Source organism: Motacilla alba, chromosome 3 (genome assembly GCF_015832195.1).
Source record: "Motacilla alba alba isolate MOTALB_02 chromosome 3, Motacilla_alba_V1.0_pri, whole genome shotgun sequence".
Taxonomy (NCBI): Eukaryota; Metazoa; Chordata; class Aves; order Passeriformes; family Motacillidae; genus Motacilla; species Motacilla alba.
Window position 1 is genome coordinate 25,306,262 of NC_052018.1, and position 23,132 is coordinate 25,329,393.

General features: G+C 37.0%; 1 protein-coding gene across 40 annotated transcripts in view; it reads right to left on the reverse strand.

Moving 5' to 3' along the window:
* Positions 1 to 23,132, reverse strand: part of DST (dystonin) — a 289,183-nt gene that overhangs the window by 126,118 nt on the left and 139,933 nt on the right. For 37 of the 40 annotated variants that reach the window (XM_038134003.1, XM_038134007.1, XM_038134006.1 and 34 more), the window contains 25 exons: positions 18,648 to 18,760; positions 18,411 to 18,517; positions 17,762 to 17,881; positions 17,335 to 17,430; positions 17,128 to 17,255; positions 14,137 to 14,230; positions 13,660 to 13,814; positions 12,358 to 12,820; positions 12,140 to 12,268; positions 11,859 to 11,936; positions 11,592 to 11,753; positions 11,394 to 11,498; positions 9,580 to 9,675; positions 8,205 to 8,330; positions 7,709 to 7,861; positions 7,301 to 7,455; positions 6,977 to 7,103; positions 6,311 to 6,494; positions 5,266 to 5,423; positions 4,795 to 4,973; positions 4,444 to 4,582; positions 3,445 to 3,638; positions 941 to 1,103; positions 224 to 307; positions 29 to 136 (listed from right to left, as the gene is read on the reverse strand). In XM_038134003.1, coding sequence (XP_037989931.1) covers positions 29 to 136; positions 224 to 307; positions 941 to 1,103; positions 3,445 to 3,638; positions 4,444 to 4,582; positions 4,795 to 4,973; positions 5,266 to 5,423; positions 6,311 to 6,494; positions 6,977 to 7,103; positions 7,301 to 7,455; positions 7,709 to 7,861; positions 8,205 to 8,330; positions 9,580 to 9,675; positions 11,394 to 11,498; positions 11,592 to 11,753; positions 11,859 to 11,936; positions 12,140 to 12,268; positions 12,358 to 12,820; positions 13,660 to 13,814; positions 14,137 to 14,230; positions 17,128 to 17,255; positions 17,335 to 17,430; positions 17,762 to 17,881; positions 18,411 to 18,517; positions 18,648 to 18,760 — 3,616 coding nt within the window. Of the gene's footprint in view, positions 1 to 28; positions 137 to 223; positions 308 to 940; positions 1,104 to 3,444; positions 3,639 to 4,443; positions 4,583 to 4,794; positions 4,974 to 5,265; positions 5,424 to 6,310; positions 6,495 to 6,976; positions 7,104 to 7,300; positions 7,456 to 7,708; positions 7,862 to 8,204; positions 8,331 to 9,579; positions 9,676 to 11,393; positions 11,499 to 11,591; positions 11,754 to 11,858; positions 11,937 to 12,139; positions 12,269 to 12,357; positions 12,821 to 13,659; positions 13,815 to 14,136; positions 14,231 to 14,369; positions 17,091 to 17,127; positions 17,256 to 17,334; positions 17,431 to 17,761; positions 17,882 to 18,410; positions 18,518 to 18,647; positions 18,761 to 23,132 lie in introns of those variants that run through there. The other 3 variants (XM_038133984.1, XM_038133999.1, XM_038134000.1) reach the window with 3 other exon arrangements.

Below are 23,132 nucleotides of genomic sequence, written 5' to 3' on the forward strand. Positions count from 1 at the left end.
ACTTTCCTGTCATAAGAAACCCACTTACCTCTTGAATAATAAAGTCTGATGAGCTTTGAATTCTTCGTCGCTTTACTGGAGATTTTTGCTGGGAGTCAACCATAGCTCTGTAGGTCATGGTCTGCAACTCATAGTCCTGTACAAAAGAAAATACACAAAATCATTTGCATTACACATGATACTGCCACTAAAAGATGGACTATAAGTTTAATGTTATTGTTACCTTCACAGCAGCTGAGTATTGTTCTGAATATTTCTGGCATTCATCTATTTTGCTTTGTTTCATTTCAATCTCAGAAACCAGCATCTGTAAAATATGAATGTATATTTTCATCTTAAAAAGTTATTTTTATTACCATTATAATTAACATTTCTACTTTATCTAACATTATCTAACATAGATGGCTCATTAACATCTACTTTATCTATCCATAACTCATGTACAAGTAATTATGCTCAAGCCTATGTCCTCAGCATTATCAGATTTACAGTACAGAAGCAGTGAAAAAAACTGCCAGGTTAATAGCATATAATTTATTATCCTGTCTATTTATACTGCATTTCCTTCTTGCAGGAGACAGATGTTGAGTTTAGCTCTGCCTCCATGAAAATATTTCTACCCCCATAAATAAAAAAAGCAGCACTGAATATGAAATTATGTGGTAAGGCTAGTCCAGAAGTTTTAAAGTTTTGATGTTCTTGCACACTTGAGGACGAAACAATCTGGTCTATAAAACAGTGACAACTGTCACTGGGTGATATATTCATGGCTGCACTAGAAACACAAAATCAAAAAACCTGATGATTACTTGGAGCTTTACAGTAAGGGCTGATGGACATAAGCCACTCATATTAATAAACAATATTGAGATCACCGATACTGGAATTCTTTGGTCAGTGCTTATCACAGTGATTTGCCAAAATGACATCCCTTTCATACCTTATGTTGGTTCAATTGCTTAGCCAATGCTTTGCTATTTTCAGGATGTATTTCTTGAATCTTTCGCTGAGTATCTTCCACTTGTTGAATCCAAGTGTCCAAAGAATTGTAAGTATCTTTATAATACTTCAGAGATTTATTTATACCTTCTAAATCACGCAACCTGATTTTATTTTAGAAGATAAATCAAAGGAGAGATTATTATTAAAGACAAAAAATACAGCACTAAGACAAATACAGCTTCAAAGGCTTCAAATGCCTTAGCTCTGTTACAGTTCACAGTATAAATATACTGAAGTTACACTAATTAAACAGCAAATTCACTTCTCAAGCACTAGGGCTCCCAGCTCAATGAACTCTTCATATTTGTCATAAAGGACATCCAGGAGAGATCCTACTATGCAAGAAACTCTATATGTCCCTCATTAGAGTGTTCAACTGCTTGAAACTCCAGGAGCACTGGAAACCCCCGGAAAGAAGGAGGGCTCTGCTACAGCAATCAGCTCTGTTACAAGAAATGAGAGTATTTAAAATGTGACCTATGAATCAAGAAGGAGAGTGCCATGCTGGAGTCAAGTAGTGGTTCACCATATTCTCCGTGCTTCCCACAAAACAGCAGGAGTTACACTAAAACTGAAGACTGTAAATATGCTAATGTGCAAAAGTAATTGAAGATGTACATCTAATTTTAAATCATGTTTTTGACCTAAAAAGAGAGGTCTCTGTATTTCTTTAAAGTAATTTGCATACTGAGGGAGATACTGACAGTTTTTCTTTCGTGATCCTTATATTGTTACTTGTTATCATGGTGTGATTTTGGTGGTTGCTCTGTGCAGAGCCAGGAGTCAGACTCAATGATCCTTGTGGGTCCTTCTAACTCAGGATATTGTATGATTCTACTTAAAAGATCATATAAATATGACCACTGAACACTGCAGAATAAACAGAAATACAAACCTTTTACAGTTCTACTTGGAATGAATACTTTGAATTGCTGTAGTGCTGCTCTTAAGATGCCAAAAAGAGATTAAAACAGAGCAAGCAAAGGAATTTTTTTTTTGCTCAGGCTTCATACTTAAGCATGTTTTAAAGCTAATAACTATGAAAAAGAGAAAGGATCATGATAATTGCAGCCAGTATTTGTACATAGGTTTTGTATAATGATTATCAGTATCAAGCTGGTAGGAAGAAGCAGAGATAATATTTGCAGAAAGCAGCTTGTTTACTGCAGTTAAACAAGCAGCTCTGTACTGCAGTTACTACAACCTGTCCTATTTACACCAGAAGTCACTATGTATTAGCAGTCATTTTTCAGCATATTCTGTTCAGGATACAGTCCTGGCAGTAGAACATGTGGTTCATGCTACTCTCTTGAAGAAATAAGAACACTTCAGTACCTCATAAAACTACTGTTTAGTCATTTACATTATGTCACACTAACAACTGATAAAAAATCAGCTAAGCTAGCTATTCTGCAACCAGCTTTAAATGAGTGACCTTTTTCCCATCTTCTGTCTAACTTCCAGTAACGTTAATAGACAAACTAAACTAGTTAATTACAAGTGAATGACTTCAATATTGCACCTGAATGCATATTCACCCCTTAGAAAAGGAGACAAAAATGTGACAGGTTGTTGTGTTTTACATCAACAGCACCATCTTCAATGTTCTTTTTCAGGCTATCTATAATGACAATCTAAAGTACATTTCAAAGGACATGAATTCAGACTGCACAGTACAAAATTCCTCAACACTTGCCCATACTTTTTCTTTCAGCCTCTACAGTTCTGCTTCCTTTACATAAAGGAAACAGGACTGTAGGGACTGAAGAAAAAAAAGCATTTACAGGAATTTCATGTATGGACATCTTCAGAAATATGAGAAGGTGTGTTCTGCTCTATCTGCACATCTGCGTAGGCATGTGCACTTGAGCAACATTTTTTAGTATTTACTTGACAGTAAAGGGCTGAATTTGGAGCACTATCTCTACTGGATATTTAAAAAAATAAAAGGCACTTCATCAAAAAGTTATTACACCAAAAATTATCACAGAAGTCCATGAACTTCCAGACTTAACACTTGAGTGACTAAAAGCAAACTAACATGAATCCAATCACAACTAATGAATCAGCTCATCAATTTAGCCCATCAGAACTAATTCTGTGGAGAAACAGATGGTATTTCCATAGGACTGCCAGCCATTTCTGCAGGTTTGGTTTTTTTAAAAAGAAAAATGACAATTTATCTCCACTGTGTATCAGTAAGTAGTAAGTTTCTGTATCTTGTTCATCTTTTGGAGCTTAACAGTCACAGGCATTTCCAGTAGAAAAGTAAGGCAAGGTTGTCAACAGCACAATAAAGGTTTTCATCCCAGCACATTCAAAAACAGTTCAGAAAACTATTCAGATCTGTTTTAACATTCATTTCTGATTATTTTTCCTCAGAAATAAATTTTAAAAAGCAGTCTAAAACATGAACTGAATATAATAAAATGTCATACAAACCTATTTTCAATTTGAGAATGAACATTTTGCCACCTCTCAGCCAACTGATCAACTTTTTCTTTATGCCAGTCAAAGTCAAGATCACGTTCCTTGTGCATTTTAAACATCTGATCACTGATCATCTTTGCCTTCTGCAGTTCATCCTCTAAGGCATGGAATGTTTGTCTTTTCTCATCTACCTCAGATCTCCATTGCTAGTAGGTGATAAAGAAAAGTTGTAAATAACTCCTAAATTATGACACTATTTTATAAATTAGTATTTTACACGAGTATGCTGTATAAATTAATAAATGAAAATATTTCAATTAATATTTTACTTCTGCTTGCTCAAATACTCAAGGTGGCACTAGAATGGGTCTGAAGCAATAAACTGCAAAATAATTCTAAGTAACAGTAATCCCGGAATACATAGATCAAAACACAGAGATCAAATGAACACACTCAAATTAGAAACTATAGCTTTTGAAAAAATTATTAGGCAGATGCCAATCATTCTGTCTAGCAAAAAAGCATTACTTAAAATTTGCAAAATCAAAATTAGTTATATACAGCAAACAAAAAATTCTGAACTTTAATCTTTCATTTTCTCAAAGGTATCTGCCAAACTTCCTAAGAAACCCTGATTAGAACATCAAAGCAGTAGCAGAAATGTTATTGTGGACAAATTTACATAACATAAATACGCGTTTATGTTACCCTAAGTATATGCTACCTTCTGAAGAGCAAAAAAAATCTTACTGCAGCATTAACAAGTGCCACTTTTGCAAATTCAGATACATTAATGCATTTTGCAATAGCAGGAACATGCTTTCAACCTATCTAAATCCTAATGCTCCAAAGCTGACATTTTTTACTGACGTGTCAATCCTACTACCACCTAAAACTAAATACACAAGCCAGTGTTTGATCCACTATAGAGTGTAGCAAAACTAAATCAGGTGTTACAAGACGGATAGCTTTTGTCTTATTTCTTTGATTTGAAAAGGCACCAGCTCTTACCTTTAATGTACCCATCAGATTTTCAATATTGTTTTTGTCAGCAGTTACTGCCTCTTCTTCACACAACTTAGTTTCATAGTGTTTTACTAATGATTCTGCTGTTTGGGTGTTTGTCAGCACCAAATTGATAGTTTTTAACCTGAAAAAGAGACCCCCGGTTAACTGAACCACCAATACCAACACTCAACACATTTGTGGTTTTCAGCCTTTTCATGTCACAGAGTATCCCTTCATACAATGTTAAAATGTTAACTTCCTTTTCTTTGATCAGTATTATTCATACTAATAGTTTTAATTTAAGAGAAAACTGTAAACTAAAACATGTGGGATGGAAGACAGCCTAGTACGTACTTATCTATGAAAATGGAAGACATGGAGTAAACTTGGTTCATGTTTTGTATAACAACATTGAGCTCAGAGCGCAGAGTAGGGACTGAAGGTGAACCAGCAGCTTGACTGAAAAACTCTTCACATTTATCTGTGATGACTCCCAAGTCATCCTTCAGCCGATCCAGTTCTTTCTTCAGTTTCTGTAAAATGAAAGGTGATATATACTTTACATATCACTATGAGTACAGGTCTGCCCTCCTTTACATCTTTGATGTAAAATTGGAAAAAATTGAAGAGAAATGTATGTGTAATATGGACACTAATGGAGATACCATTGATCAGTATCTTTTTGCTCACAAACACAAGCTAAATATTTGACTCCTCTTTTCGAGATACACTGCAAGCCTTCCTGGCTTACACTCAGAAGTCAGGATATATTTGTTTTTTAAATAAAACTTTTCCTAGGTAAAACAGACTTTCTCAAAGGCTCACCTCTTGCTCTGAAATCCTAAGCACATTTTCATGTACATCATCCCTCTCCATGGGCGTCCGGATCTGCCGTATTAACCGCTCCTCACAACTCTCCAGTCGTAGTCTGATATTTCTGACTTCAGAGATGTACAGATTATAAATAGATTCTTCCTGCTCCTCTGTTGAAAGAATTAAGACATATGTTAGCCAGCAAAGTCATCAAGTCATTTTCACCCAAACTTCTTCACCATAACTTCTTAAAAAGTCATTGCTCTACTGGCCAAAATGCCATCAGTTTCCATTGAAATTCTGGTTATAAGGCAAATCTTAGGAACTCTTAAATTTTGTTAAATCATCTCCTCACACATGAAAAAAAACAATCTGTGATCATTCTGCACAGGCATTACTCTATGGTGACATTGGTAAATTCAGTGACTGATTCTTTTAATCAGTTGTATCAGGGATATAAATCCTCTCTCAGATGCACAGGGCACCACATCTTTCCTGAAGTAGAGGGAATTTTGCAAATGAAGTAATCAGCTTTGCACTACTGTATTTCTTTAAGTCATCAACTACTCAACAGTAAATCAGAAGAGCTATTTTAAGCTTTCTGTTCTCACTGTATTAATGCAGTGTTAACTAGAGTTAGGATAGCAGTAACTACAGGCATCCTGTGGAGCCAGGAAAGCAGCTAGGATGTTTTCCTTGCCTTAACAGGGTGAAAACAGTTCTAATTCTGTTACGAACTCAACACAGTAATCAAGCTGTTTTTCCAGCATTCAAAAACAAGGAACACAGGACTAAGCAGGGAGCTGTAAAGCACATAATAAATTCTTAGGTGTAAATTTTTTGTAGCATTCTGTATATTATGTAACACATCAATATTTTTGCATAGCTTAATATATACAAAATGTAAAAAAATAAGATCTTCTATACAATGGAATTGCACACATTGTTAAAATTACTCTATTCAAAAGAACACAGGCAAGAACAATATCATCAGGATAAAAGAGATCTCAAGATGATGGACAAAATCTCTCTTGTAAGGCCATCTTTCTACATTTACCTCTTTCTGCAGACTTCAGAAGCTCTTGATAGTATTGCTTGCAAACATTAACTTCCCTTTCCAACTGTGCTGTATCAGAGCTGGTAAAGATTTTGGACTCCTGGCTGTCTTCCACAAAATCATCAAAGCGAGACTGTAAATTGCTTAGAACCTGCTGATGTTCACCTGGCAGCATTGTCTTTATCTGCAACAGATTATAGACCCAAAGCACAGTCAGCAATGGTGCATCACTCACAGTTCCTGTGATGCTTTTTTATCAAAAAGCAATACTGATCAATTACTCAGATGGTAAAGTCAAAGAAATGAGGTTCTGAAAGCTCATGTTCCTTAGCTGGAGTCCACTTGACAGCTGATAATTTACACTCAACATAAAATCCTTTTCAATCTTCCACATGAGGAAAGACCTCTGTTAACCCAACCCTACATCAGACTTCGTTTCTCCCATCTAATGCCATGCAGCAACAAACAACAGCAAGGACAAGTAGGGACACCTCAAGAACTATTTCAGATTCCTCTTTCTAACAGTAACAGTGATAAATTAGGTAGGAAAGTGTAATTTTCAGTATTGCAAATACCTCTTGCAACAGTTTGTGCTCTCACACAGTTTTAGTCATCCTATGACTTCCTAGTAAATGGTTGAGAGCCCTTCCTAGTCATAACACTTACTGAGGCAACATTGCCAGCTCGAACCACTTCAATTTCATTTGTCAGGTAATGCCAGGACACCACACTCTTCATGTTTACATGTGACTCATGCCAAAGGGCCAGAACATTCTGAAATTGCTGTTCAATCCTGAAACAAAAAAAATCCAACTTCAGATGAGGGTAACCCATGCTAACAAGGAAAAAGAAAAAAACAAACCAAATCAAAAAAACCCAAAACCAACAACAACAAAAAAAAACCACCAAAAAACTGTGAGATATTCTTTTAACCCAAGTCTCATGTAAGTAGATTTTAAAAGAAAATAGCTAGTTTTACTTTGTCCCTACCTGTTGGCTGTATCTATTGCTTCTTTGTTTGGTGGAGGAACTGTAAAGCATACTGATGGAACCATGGCCTCATTACCACTTGGGCTAATGACTTTCCATTTAGCACGATGGGAGTTGTTTGCTAATACACACTCATCATCTTTGTAAATAGTTATCTAGTATTAACAGAAAAGCAGAATCATTTGATGAGCCAAGCATTACGAAATAATTGTACAAAGCACTTCTGCAAATGCTGTCAACAAATAGGCAACAGAACAACAAAACCAATGTTCCAACCAAAGGATTTGCTCTTGTTTACTAGGGTGGAAGAAATTTACAGCCTAGCTTTCTCCAGGAACATGGTAATTAATGAAACTTTAGCTGAATTCTTACATCTGTAATTGGTTTGAGGAAATTTTAGTTTCTAACCTCAATTTGTCTATAGTCACAGATGGCTTTAATTGGAATGGATGTTTTGAGTACACAGTCAGGGTTCCTTGGCTTCAGCTGAATTATTGCCTTTGCTCTTCCCACAAGGCCTGCTACTGTGCTCTTATACTGCAAGAGTTGTTCTTTTTCTTCCTGGAACAGTTAAGAAAAGAATACGTCATCAGAGATGTCCAGAATACAGTACTTCCTCTTTGATCCTCTTTCCACAGTGTTTCTGAAAAGCAACACACTTGACAAAAACAAAGTATCTTTCAGAAGCCACTGCCTTCATATAGCTGGTTTTGTAAATATAAACAAAGAAAACTGTATTTTAAAGTTATGAAAAATAGTAATTTACTTATAAGTTCTGAAAAAAATCAGCATTTTTTCCTTTACTTTAAACGAATAATCTTAACACATTTTCTATCCCACCATAACCTACACATTTCTTGTTTCATTGTAGCTCCTGCTAATAGGCTCCTACTAAAGATCTTACCATAGACTCCTGGACAAGGTCTTCCAGCCTATGAAGACTGCTTGATCTATCACAGCTGTATTTTCGGTATATGGTATCTTTTAAATTCTTCAAATATTCCATGGCTTCTTTGGCATCGCTGAAAAACTAGGATAAAATAATTATCTGGGTTATTTTGAAACAAACTTAAAAATGCAGAATCAGCTACACTGAAGTTTTCAAGTGCTGTCTTTTAAAACAACCTTCTCTCATCACTTGAAGTGACCACTGCACCACACTCAGCTACTCATGATCTCATGTCTAAATGTACTCTTCAAAAAAGCACACACTGTTAACACCAGTTATTCTTGGTATGAGCTACATACAAAATTAATTCTGCAGTTATTGAACCTACAGTTAGTGACCATTCCTGCAATGAAAAAAACTTATTAAGCCAATGTTGCTTTCCTTGGAATTACAATTTCTTTCATGTAGAAAGCACAGACGAAGCCTACAAACTATAGAAACTAGCTGAAAAATCCAGGCAGCACAACTGGGACAAACAATTTGTTCAAGAAGGGAAAGGAGCTGCCACACCTGGCAGTTCTGCAAGGGTATCTGCACACCCAAACAAAGGTCCTAGTCAGACACAAGTGGGAAAGAAAATCCCCTTCTCTCCCTTAAGCCCCATTTCTTAAATCCAGTATTCCTGTTTCTTCCCCCGTCACAAGGAGCTCAAATTGCTTTGTCTTCTCCAGTGTTCCATTCCTAACTTTGGGATCTCATCCTTCTCAGTCCAAAGGCATCTCATCCCTTCATTGCCTCCCTTTCTCTTCAACCACACAACCCAGAAGACACTAAGGATTCATCCTTATAATTTAAATGTTTTAAATTAGTAGATTTAAAAACAAACAAACAAAACTAACAAAAAAACTCCTCTGTCCATCATGTTCATGCAAATAACTTCATCATTTGCTGAGTGTGTGAATGGGCGACAATGAGATAGTCAGACAGGTGTTTGATGGGATGTATCTGCTGTCAGGGTGTTCTTTGCTGTGTTTATTACTAATGCTGCACATTCCATTTTGCTTTGAGTAGTCCTGGAATAACCATCTAGACTATATTCTCCCATTGTGCATGACAGGGAGAGAACAAGGTTTCATTCTGAGTCTCTCCTTGCAGCTGCAGCCTGAAAAAATCTCAGGCCAGAGATTCTTCTGCTGTGAACTGACATAACTGTAGTGAAGAAATGGAGTTGTGGCAGCACTGTGGGAGGATGGCTTATCATCTAGTGATAGTACGAGACAAATGTTGATTCTACAGTTACTGTGAGAGAACAACTAGAGCTCTTGGTGGAACTTTTTGACTATGAACAAGACTTAAAATATTTAATATTCTGTTTTATTTACATTCTTACCTCAAAATACGCAGCATTTTCTCTCAAATGTTGTTCAACACAGTGGCAGAGCTGCAGAATCCAACTCCATTGTGTCTGCATTGCAGCTCTATAGGCCTTTAAGGAAGAGAGATCTATTTTACAAATGGAAATGAAAACTAAAATGTCCATACCTTTACAGAATTTAGGATGCACAAAACTAATGCAGCAAACACAAACAGCTAAAACCTAACCACCTCACCCTGGAAAACTCAGCTGCAGCAAGGAAAATTCCAATTAGATGTGAGAAAGAAACCCTGTCATAGCATAGTCAAACACAACAAAACTTGCCCAGAGGGACTGAAATCATTATCCTCTGGCCTGCTCAGAATTTGGCCAAACAAATCCCTGATAGCACTCCAGCTCCTGCTGGGAGCTCAGCTCCTCGGATTGCTCCAGTCGAAGCTCATCTACAATTCCGCGTGCCTACTTAGTCAATCAAAACAGTTGGAGCCTCGCCTGGATACAATGGGTAAATTAAAGCAGCACTGAGTACACAGCTGAGAGCCCACCCCGGGCCCGTGGGCGATCCCCGAATTTGGGTCCCCCGGACACAAACGCTCCGCAGGAGCGCGCAGCGCGGGAGCCCCGAGGAGCCGCGCGCCAGCGCCAGCAGGGGGCGCTCCTGCCCCGGGGAAATCGCCCCCAGTCCCGGGGTTGGGACTCCTGCGGTCCCCCGTAGAGAAACAGCTCTTCCATTGTCTCCCAGGAATCCCAAACGGATGCATTAATGAATAGATTGTTCTGCAGAAAAGGATAATTTTTAAAGGATATTTTTATAAATATCCCAGTGTAGCATCACTGGACGCAGCATAACTTGCACAGTCATCGTGACTGCGATGGCCTGGTTTTGTGGCAGGCATTTTTAGTGTATTTTTACACTACACCAGTAAGAGCCCATTAGAACAGCCTATACTTTTAAAGAACAGAATTGCCCACATTACAAAATAAGTCATTTATTATTCAAAGTAGATATCATGAGAAGGAAGGAAGGAAGGGAGGGCTTTACTTCATGTTACCCATTTTTGCAAATGTACACTAGCAGAGCTGAAGAACAATAAAAATACATTCCCTCTGACTTTCTTTATTCTTCTATAATAAATCAGCTTTTTATTGTTTCAGTCTTTACCACTCACTGTCTGTATCTACTCTTTCCTTGAAGGTCTACAAGGAAAAGTGTTTTACATTCTCTTTTGAAAATCTGTTATGACCCTACAACAGCTACAATAAATTTTTCTGTAAATTTTTTACATATATAACATAGAGCTAGATTCAAGATTGAAGTAAATCATATCACCTGGTCAGATTTTTACCATCCAAAAAAGTTTCATAATTCACTGACAAGTAAGTTATGAAACCAACCTTAAATCATACTAGGAACCTGCACATACAGTAAGTGATGACAAAGATTCTTACTGAAATTTCTTTCAATCTGACAGGAAAGAAACGACGTAAGGACTGTTCTGTGCCCTCAGTCTGTCAATGCAATTTGTATCAACAGCTCTATAAGTTGCATGACCAGAAACATCTCTACAGACCAATTAATTTTAGAGTTTCAGGAGATGTCATCTTAGCAATCCAAGGTGTAAAAATAACTTTATACAAGTGGGTTTACTTTTTGGAAACTGCAAGATAAATACAACAGAGATGCTGAAGAGGAAATTTTAGCAGGCCTCTTTAATTTAGACTCTTGTTTAATTTTCTCTACGTTTGCCTTTTTTCCTTTTTTTCCCCCAAAACTCAGCTCTTTTAAATCGTAAAACTTTTCCTGTTTTGGTGTGGTTTTACTAACTTACCTCAATGGTTAGCCTGGCTGGGTGGTTTTCAAGAAGCAATTGCTCAGCTATTTCTTGTACTGATTTAATAACTTCTTCTTTTTCATCAAGTTCTCTCATTAATTCCTTTTTTCAAACAAAAAAAAAAAGTTTTAGAACTCTATCTAATTATTGAAGATCACTTAATAATTCACTCTGGATTATATTAGCAATACATACTGCATGGTATTCCTTTTTTCTTGTTATATTGGGGTTTCTTTCACTCCAGTCATATGCAACCTCTTCCTCTTCTTTTTCATTTAGCCATATCAACTCTCTAGTAGCACGAGACACAAAATTGTGAAGAGTATCTAGATGCCTTTCCTGATTTCTTGACGTGTTCTTTATTAAAAGAAAAAGATTTAAAAGAATCAGAATTTAAAGCTCTTCCTTATCAGAAATTATGCACACTGAAAAGGAACGTGAACTGAGGTATGGTTAACTTACCAAGAGTTTTGAATATTGACTCTCCAGTTTGTGCAGTTTTTCTGCATAACTGAGTTTAAGAGGGGCAGTCATTTGGATCTGTATTTGGTACATGAGATCAGAAGACAATAAAAAGGTTAGCTATGTTAAACCATTAGATCTTCTGATTTAACCATAAGTCATGTAGAGATCAGAAATAAAGGTAAGACTGTGAAATCCAAACATAGTTCTAAAATTCAACACTAGTTTCTGGGTCACCCAGCAAGAAAGTAACCAAAGAAATAAAGAGCATGGTGCAGTACCTCACTGATTTTAGCTTCTTTAAGGCTGGATTCAAATTCCTCAATAGCTTTGTGGACATTTTTGTGATTTTCTAAATGGCTTTCAACACTTGGCAAATCTGAACCCCATTCTGCTCGATCAAGTTGAACCTTACAAACAGGAAGAAAAGATTAGCCATGAACTATAGAAAGATCATTAAAAATCATTGAAAGTAGACTGTTTCTGCAAAAATTGCTACCTGCATTTCTTCCACCCAGCTTAATAGGTCCTGGACAAACTTCATGTTCACCTCTTCTTCTGTCAAATTCTGATCCACAAAAGCCGATTTCATGAGAGGTTTTCTGATTTGCATCAGTTTGAGTGTTTGCAGAGTCCCACTGTCTACTCCTGTCACATAGCTCTGAATTAACCGTGGTGGGATGCCTGACGGGTAAGCGGGAGTGGTGGCTGGTGTCAGTCTGGAGGTAAGACCTGATGAAAGGCCAGATGTCAAACTGGAAGAAGTCAAAGTAGGTGTTAAACCTTGTGTCATTGCAGCATTTAATTCAGGCGTTAGGTTTGTTGTAAATCCTGAGTTCAAGCTTTCTGTTATTCCTGATATCATCAGCTTTGTCTGCTCTGTGGTCAGCGCGTGCCCCTTGCTGTACACGGAAGAACATTCGGTCCGTAGGGCCATCAGGTCATCACGAAGTTTTGCAACTCTATTAAATTAGAATTTAAAAAAAAACCCCAATGAATGCTTACAATTAAGGTTTATCATGATCAACTGAATAGTGATATGAGCTCACGTTATCTCTTACACTTTAGTTGCACTTAAATATTATAAGCAAATATTTTTATTAGAAAGTACAGGGAATGTCAGCTGATAGTTCTACACAGATTATAAATGCAGAAATCAGGGAAAGACTGAAAAATGGTATAGGCACTAGCATGCATTATACACAATTCCAGGGAACAATCAGCAAACCAGAAATCTTACAAGACACTACATGTTGGGGTAGATCAAACACCTCAGTTCACTGCCAAGGAGTTATGCACTTCATCTCAATCAGTCCAAGGATTAACCCCCAAAAAAAACTTTGGATCCACTTCTTCATAAAACAGAATTATGCAGTTTAAATGCTTCTTTCTGCCTGGCACTGTACACAGTGCCACACATAACCTAATGCCACCCCACTTATTACCTGTTAATACATATACAGCTGTCACCAGAATCTTGCCTCCATTTAAAAAATCAAAGTAAATTCTAAATGCATTTTACATGCAATAAAACAAGCTAACATCTTTACACACAGAGATCTAGCAAACATTAAATGTTAAATCATGTCCTGGGATTGACTTCATTTTCATAAATAAGTACAAATAGCTCCTGTTGTCTTTAACATTTGTAGGCAATGCACCCACCAGAATATCTGATTTTTGGGTGCCCAGTAACATGCCATGAATTTTAAGCATAGTTATAAAGAACTGAAAATTTTTTGCATAATGGGACTCCATATTTGGGACATTTACTCAGTCACATAAACACACGGTAAAGTACCTTTGAACAAGCTGGTCTGCTTGATAGTATTTTCCATCAATAAGAATTTGGGCATCAATCACTTGCTGGCGGAGAAGATTCTCAGATTCAAGAAGATACCCAGCTATCTCTGCCTCATGCTGGAACTGAAGCCCAGACTCCAATCGCTTGGTGTCCTTAATAAAGAAGAGAAAGTCATAAGCCTTGCAGCTAAAAGCAAAGAGATATCAGCTCTAAGAATTATTTTTTTAAAACTTATTCTTATCTTGAAACAATTGTGAAGCATTTAATTAACTACAGAATAAAACAAAAAAAAAATGTAAGAGAACACACCCTAGGCAACTTGTGATATTTTCTTGAAGAAATGCTACCTTAACAGTACAATGAAAATAAAAGTAGCAGCTATTAAGGTTGCCCTCACAAACCCTTAAGAAATTTTCGCCATTCAACTTCTATAAATGTATGACTACAGACAAGTAAAATCCCTGACTGACTTACAGACTGCAGAGCATTCCGGGCAAGAATCAGTTTGTCCTCACAGCTCCGGCTGTCCCGCTGAATTCTGTTTGCAATTTGCTGCAGCATTTCCAACCTAGATGATGCCAAAGCATTTCAGGAAAATAAATAAGCACTATGTTATTTTTATATTTACAATCACGTTGCATGACTTTAAAAACAAACAAATGAATCAACAGCATCTACCACAAAGCACAAATGCATGTGTCAGTTACCTGTTCCCTTCTAAGGTTCCATTACCAAAGCTTATACAAGATTTAATCAGCGTGGGACCACAATTAACAGAAAGGAAATTCTCATTAGAGTCGACACTGGTTCGAGTACTAGTGCTGTTGCTAAACAGCGAATCACTGCTGTGATAGCTGTAACTACTGCTATTCATCTTTACATCCAGAGCACAGATCTTCTGGCTGTTTGCATTTGCTGAAAAATGAAGATAAAACCCCTGCAAAATGCACAGCTTCTAGGGACGAAATTCCACTACTGGCTTTTGAAACACCTAGACTCCTCCTTTATATAGGCTTCTGTATGCACATTTAAAGCCCAGCAATTAATATTCTGCCAGCTCTTCAAAGGATTTTGCCTGGGGCTATGTACGCTACCTTGCTTTTGGCTTTCCTACCTTGCGTTAAAGCTTTGCAAGTACAGACTAGGCAGCAACAATAGGGCGTCTCTAGGAAACAGACACACCAAATATTTTATTTAAGCGTCACTAAATAACTATAAACCAAGTAAGAACTAAAAGAACTCTTTGTGGTGTCTCTCAGACTTTTCAATGGAAAGTTTCAAAAAGGAGTGAAGGGAGAGAAATTCACACTTGACAGTGCAGTACAAATAACCTCCAGGCTGGGCTGACTCCTTTTCCTTCAAACAGAACTGCACAATAAAACTGGGGGAGTATCAGGGTTAATCAGCTCATTACAATATAATCTGAGGCACCTATACACCATCCAACCTACTGTCATTCCTGCACTGTCCAAGCATGCATTTTCACTAACTGCCCTGTCCCGCTACACTGTCCTCCTGAAAATTTCCCTTCATCTTCTTCCACATTCACAGCCAATAGCTTCCAATTGTTTTGACTAGACAATAAGTAAGAAAAATCTGATCACTGCTTTCAAGTTTACGTTTTAACTCAGATTTTGGGCTGGGGTGATTTTTTTCAGTATTTCACTGCCTGCTTTTAGGATTCCTGAACAACCACACCCATCCCATAAGGCGACTGTTTACGCAGCAGAGCTCAGCAAAGGCACAGACACACCCCTGCAGCAAAGCCAAACTCTGCTAGTTTTGCAAACTAGAGCTCAGTTTGGCACTTTCTTCATTGACACCATATTAACTCTGATCCCATATACTAATCTGGCCACACATTGTCTGTATGTATGTGTTGATACTTGGAGATGCATTTGACAGACTTGCAAGTAAAGTTTTATTACTCAAGAGGTTTCAGTGTTGGCTGAAGTCACATTTTTACCACAATCAAATTTCACCCCAGCAGCTGTATCAGCACCTCACAATGATGAGATGCACTGGTAACCAGTGCAACAAACGTGAATACCATTCTTGTGTCCACATCAATCCATACTTTTAACTTGGTGACTAAGGCAGAACCACTTAATGACATTTTCTCTCTCATTTTACAGTGAACATCACATGTAGTGACTATCACCATATGACCTGTCACTAAGTGTGTTTACCCTTCCTGAAATATGGGAAGGAAGGTTCATGTTTGTTTATCTGTGCTCAGACCATATAAAAAATAGAAATAAACTAATGTCATTTACACACATTCTCAACCAAGATAATCCAGCTTTCTGCAAGTATGAACAGAATTTCTACTGGTGAAGCCAGACACTTTGCTTTCAGCAGGTTGGGACACATAAACCTACAAGACCTAGCAGGCTGTATTTCTGCTGCTGCTTTCCAGTGTTCTGCTCTGCATAAGAGGGAAAACTCAGTGTGGACAACTTTGTATTCCTCTGTAGGAACTTGTTCCACAGTCGGGTGCTGTGAATCAACACCTCCTACTGAATCTGCCATTTCAGTCATGCTCTTGCTCTTGTAAGCATGACACATGTTTAATCAGTTCTGACTGTCTTTGTCCTCTGACTGAAATCTCTCTTGCTGAGGACTTCCTATACAATGGTCTGGATTCCTAACACCTAGTTCCAGGTACCTAAACCAGACAGGTCACCCTGTTGTCACCAGAAAGTCAGTGACAAGATTCTCTAGGAAGTGATTCAGATATTAGATGTCTCCTTCGGATGCATAAAGTCAAGCAGAATGAATCCAGATCCAGGCGTCTATATCTACCCACAGGTAGAAGCCTCAAAAATCATTTGACTTTAAGAAGGTTTTTAAATTAATGAATGGATAGCATCTAACTTAACCACATCATAACCACAGAACTTAAAAAGACATACCCTTAAAAATGCTCTCAGATGGCATCAAGACTTGAATCATGCTTAATATGTTATCAGTGATGTAAAATGTGTCCCACAGTCTACTGTCATGAAAGGCTACTATGCCTTTCCACATCTAAACACCCGGTATGCTCTCAAGTACCACTAACTTTTTAAACCTCTACAGTGCTGTGCACCAAGAAAAACACATATTTCATGTAAAGGATAAGGATGGTCCTTATATGAAATCAAGAGGGAATGAGACAGTGAAATGGTATAAACCCAGCTTTGACTAAGTGCACAAAGAAAGTGGTTATATATGTGCATGAGCGCTTTGATGATCTGAGGCACAGATGCTGTTCATCATAACCTTCTGAGCCCACCAAAGTTGTTTATGTCTGGACCTACCCCCAGGCAGGTAGAGAATTTCAGACCTTAAATAAAGACAGAAATGCTTGATCTATAAAAATTATATGGGTATTATCATAGAAGAGGCTATTTACAAATTTCAGTATGGGTTAAAACAACAGAAAATATATTAACAAAGCCTGTCAAGTATTCACTAGCATACCTTTCCACTTCAGGCCGAAGGGTTTTCTCTCTTTCCAGCATGGCAATAATCAGCTTTCCCCATTCTTTTTCTATATCATTTGGATGGTAGCCTTGAGAAAGTTTGATGCGTCCAAATTCTATCCAGACCTTAAAAATTTATATGTACTCGTTATTTTACGCCACAGAAAAGGAACTTCTGTACACTATCAATGATGTTAAAACTTACCTCTAGCAGTTTATAAAGATGTTTGATTTTTGATTTCTCTGTCTCCTTCGGTGGAATTTCTGTTTCTTTAAACTGTAAATATTGATTATAAAGTGCCTACAAAAACATGAGAAATAACATTAAGTTTTATTTACAGTGAATATAAGGTTAGTCTCCAAACCCTTTTCTAATATTCTTCACAAGCTTACCTTTATACTGTTCAACTAGTTCTACAAAAAACTATCAGTGACAAGGTAAAGATTTGCTTTAGATTGTTTGTTTATCTGCTAGCAACATATTGATTATACTTTGAAAAGGTTAAGGAGTAGTTCTGTTCTGCAGTTGACTTGATTGTTTAAATCAACAAGCACGTCATTTGTTCAAGTATGCTTTGAGTAAGTAAGACAAAGTGTAATTCCAACAAGCAGTCTAAGCCACCACACCTCACCTTCAATTCCACAGGATTATTGGGAAATGTTCTGTCAGACATTATCGTGACATGGTGTCTGATCCACTGCATGAGGTAGTTCACCATATTCTGATATTCAACCCATTTGACTTCAACATCCTGCCAAAGCAAAACCCAGATTACAGAATAGGTGAAAATCATCAAGAACTCATTTCTGCTTCAGCTTTGAAGACTTATGTATATAGAAAATAGATTTTGAAATCCTGCAATTCTGAGACAATATTTATTTGCTCTTTAAAGATCAGTTAAAATTTTCAAATACATGATTTCCATCTTCAGTTTTGATCCCAAATAATTCTACTGAAAACAAAATATTTTCTAGATTAATAAATTTCAAGCTGGTAAGAATCAGAAAGGCCTAATTTATACATTCACAACTGAAAGGTAAGAACTTTGACTCGATCTTTCTCCAAATCAGACACGTTGTTTTCAGTTAAGCTCTTTGCACAAATATTTTCATGCCCATGACATGAAATAGCTAAGACTCCAAAATCTCAACCTAGAAAAACCATGTCAAAGAAAAGTGTGACAGCAGTCCTATGGAAGATCTAGCTAACATTCTGGATCTGAAATTCAGAATTTTATTAATGTAGCTCGCATACTACACAAGTGTTGTTTTCCTACTTACATTTGCACTGATGCCTTCACCACCTTCTGGTACTTTGGGAAATGCATCATAAAGTGATGACACATAAGTTATTACTGACTTCTCATCAGGTGAGGAAACGTCAACATCTAAAAGAGCAAGACGGAACAGTGCTTTATCACGTAGTTGTAACAATGCCCACAGCTACAACCTGCAGGCAGATTGGATTTTATTTTAGTGTTGGGGGTTTTGCAACAAAGCCATCTGTAGATCTCTTACCTTCAGGATCCAGAAGTCTGGCAACACCAAGTTTTTCTGCTACAAAAAAAGCATGTTCTAAATTTGCGAGGTTGCTTTGAACAGCAACGGTATTCATGTCTATCAGGTCCGGCCTGTCAAATAAAAACAGCAACACTTGATTACAACTCTTTACCAGTTTTAAATTACTGCTGTACTGGTAAATCAAAGCATGAGCATGGGCAGACATAGCAACAGAGTTTTCATTATAAAAGGATTTCACTAAAATCAGGTGAACAAGCTGAGACCACTGCTAACTGAGAAGCAAAGGCAGCAGAAAAGTACAACATTCTGCTCTTCATGTACCAGCTGGTTTCCAGCCATCCCTTGTATACACTTCTATTTTCTTATGCATATTTATTCATGTGCATTGACATTGTATTTCAACACTTTGTCCTTTCCACTGCCCTTGAGAGGATTAAATTCACATTTCTCTTTTACAGGAGGGAGTTACTTTCTACTGCTTTCACAAGTTTTCAGTCATTCTGCATCAAATTCTTCAGCATGTGTCAGAAGTCGCACAGTAACAAAGCTTAGTCACAAAAACATCACTTCAATATTTTCTGATGAGCTTTTAAGAGGTCTTCTGCAAACACATTTAAACGCTGCTTTCAGATACACATTGGTGCCAATTCTAAGTAACTCTCAGTGCCATGCACTTAAACCTTCACAGCTTCAGCCTTCTAAACTCCATTTCCAGCCACAATATGCTTGCGTTAATGGAATAACTGTCTTAAGCCAATCTTGCCTATAAATATTTTTAAGGCTCATAATAATTATCTTGTATCAATCCTGTAGCAGCATCACTACTTTAATGTTTTAAATTATTGTAAAACTTCAAAACTAATATTGTCCTTGATGTTGACTATATAGGAGCTGAGTTTTAGATCTTGTGATTCTCAGTGTGTTGCTCCTTGCCTCTTTCAGCACTTCAAATTCTCACCACCAAAAGGAAATAAGGAATTTTCAAACATGCTGAGCAAAAGCTCATCTCACTGAAGTCAACTAGAGCCACAACAGTCTGAAACCTTTGCTACTGAAATCCTACACTGCTGAAACCAGACTCACCGTGAAAAAAAAGCCTAAAACAAAACACCAAAAGAAAAATAAAATTGGCATACAACTTTCAGCAAGCAATTCAGTTCTTAAATTTTCTTATTTTTGCTTCTTGAGAAACTATTTTCTTAATTTTACCAAGCAGAAGTTTTAAATAATTGCAAGAGATAGAAATAAAACTGTTAAATACAATTGTTCAAAATTAATGTTAACATTTCATTTGGCAGCATCCTAAATTCCCTCAATAACAAAATGGTATTAACTTTGGGAAACTCAGTAAAATCTTTGTTTTTCAACTAACTACAAGGGCACTGCAAAATAAAAATCTATTTCTTTTCGGCCATTTAGAATCACTGTGTTCCTTGTACTCTTTTGAAGACAAGTCTACAAGATGGATAATAACACTGCATCCATTATTCCTTGAAAGAACATTTAATAATAACAAAATGTAAGCAGTGCAATATAATCCTCCTGAGGCAGTGGGACTTTCCACTTCCAATATGCTCAGTGGGAGCTTGATCAAGCTCACGCTGCTCTTCTCTGAATTTCAGCGCAACAAAAACAATGCAATGAAACCAATATCAGCCTCTGCTCTCAGCAGCACAGAAAATCCATGAAAAATAAAAGACAACACTAGAAAAGAAAACTGAGCACCCCCATCTCCTGTTTCAGCCACAATAATAAGAGATGGTATGACTAATAAAGATTGCTTTAACAGCAGTTCTGACAAGAGAATCAGGTTTTTGTAAGCGTAACACTGTTGCTTAGGTTATTTTTTTCCTCATGCCTTCTTTACATTTGTTTCACATTTGATAAAAATGTCCCAAGAATAATCACTTGCACTGCCTGATTGCCAATTCTCAGAACATGAAAGGACATGTTGTAAAAGCCTTGACTATTCCCAGAAAACAAGCTGCAAGCTGCAGACACTAACACAATAATCTCCTTAGAATAAAGCTTTCATTCAGTTGAAGAGGTAACATGGTTCTCACTGCAACACAGGTAAAGAAATCAATAAAAACAACTGCTCTTCCATAATACATAATTTTACATCAATGCTGCAGCTTCACCACCCAGCTGAAGAAGAGCCTACTCTGATATGCCTCCCCATCTTCTAAACATATTTTCCTATCCCTGCAACTCCTACCGTCACTGGATTATATTACAGTTCCCCTTTAAGAACAAGGGAAAATTGTAATGAATACTGCCATTTCCAGTTAATTATACACTTAGCACATAGTACACTGAACTAGATGAACTGGTCTATATTTATCTAAAGTCTGGTCTACAAGAAAATACTACAGATGATGGCATTCATGCCTGTCTTGGTAGTGCATGTCTTTGGTTCTTTAAAGCAGACAGAAGGCTCCACAGCTGACTGAGAACAAGTCCACTGATGGTTTATGAAGGGGAAAAGACAAGCATTATCACCTGAATGCAAAAGCACCTGGCACGAGGCACAGCAAGATCATGCTGCCTAGGGCTTGGGGGCCTCCCCCTCTGCAGATCACCCTTTCCTCTTCACAAATAGGAGAGGGATGGATTGCAAATGCACAGGGAAAGGAGTTTACCTCCGAGAGCTCAGTAAAGGACTCTTTTAGCCTGAGAAAAGTGCCTCCAAAAACATGGCTCAGGAAATCACTGATTGACATACTGTTCCTTTTGTTTAATAGTGGGGATTTTTTGCAATTTTAAATAGAAATAAATGCCATTTTTACATACTGTAAGCTTGCAGAGATGACTGTCCACTAACTCAAAATAGCTGTTGAAATTTGAGTTGTGATGAGTATCCTCTAATATTATTAATTGTCATAGTAGAAGCAAACACTAGATATAAAAGCATTGTCCATCATGGCAAACATTTCCACTTTTTTAAGGCTATACAGCAAATATATGAGTTTTGTAGAAGTTATTTGTAATGTATTATAAATATATTTTATATCAATTTGCATAGCATTATGAAGTAATTTTATGCATAATCAAGAACAAATTAAACTAAATGCCCTTTAAGTAACATACAATGACTCTACCTTCTGTCATAATATTGTGAGTCATCTTATGGCAGATTTTTCAGTGGGCTGGGGCCCTGCCATGAAAACACACATAAACATCACAAACACCAGTCGAGTTAGAACATTCCATGCAAAGAAGATGCTTCTGCTGCAGCCACACCTAAGCCAAGGGTTTGGCTTCCACATTGAGAGTCATTAATCATTTAATTTATTAAAAATCTGCTGCTGCCATTTGAGATCTTAGTGTAGGTGTTAGAAATTAGATACAATTTGTATCAGAAGATTTGGGGAGAAAAGTGTAAATAATACAACATGAATTAGGAAGCTGAAAAAATTATGATAAATTCAAGAAAACAACACTTAGTGCCACAAAGAGAGGAAAGAGAACAATATCTGAATAACAGCAGATACTTCTGGTCTGCAAAGACTGCTTGAAATCAGAGCTGTGCATAATAAATAATATTAGGTACATGTAGATTTTCTCATTGCCAGAACTTAATACTTAGAAAAATAGTTTAAGACCCAAATTAGCAGCTATAATATTGGCCATTAAAATAAAATATTATATTTGAAGGGGATTTGATACCTCAAAACAGAAAAATATGTTTAACTGAACTTTATTTTCTCAGTCAATGACGAAGTCACATCCTTCTCCTCACTCTTCTGGGATGACACTTCTCAAGTTACAGCTAAGTTAGTCTTTACTAAGACATACATATCAGAATAATATTCCACATGAAAATTCTGTTAATGTGTTCAGGAGGCTGAGAAGCCTGAAGTTATTTACATGAACCATCTAAACTGTTTAATCTCCACAATTCTTTCTCAGTCAAAACTCTGCATGCTGCCTGCCTAATAACCTGATATTAAAGGATATTTCATTCTTGGCTTACATTTAGTTGAAACACTAACACAGAGACTTTCCAGCAGAGCTCTCAAAAAAACATGACTGAAGATGCAGAGTGAAGTATACCACGTCACTACAGTCCAATTAGCTTTTCCACTGCTGTAACGGAGAAATGCTTAGAAGTTAAAACTTCTTTTTTTCATTGTTCACAGAAAAATGAAAAGGGCGGGTGCCAGAAAGACTCATCCCTATTAGGGATGGAAGGATTACTAGAACAAATGAAAGACCGTGCCAGTATATACAGTCACAGAAATGAAATTTTTAAAACAAACAAACAAAAAATCATCAGTTCTAGAGATTTTGGTGAATAACAGAAACACTACAAAGAAAGGAATCAAAAATAATAAATTTTCATGCAAAACTGAAATTTTAGCTGTTTCACACTTAGAAAAATACCAACGTGTTTCCACCAGTTTCCATGTAGAGTCACTGTTTTAGAACTTACTAAACAAATTGTCCCCACATCAGGTACAAATCTAAGCCCTGTTCAAA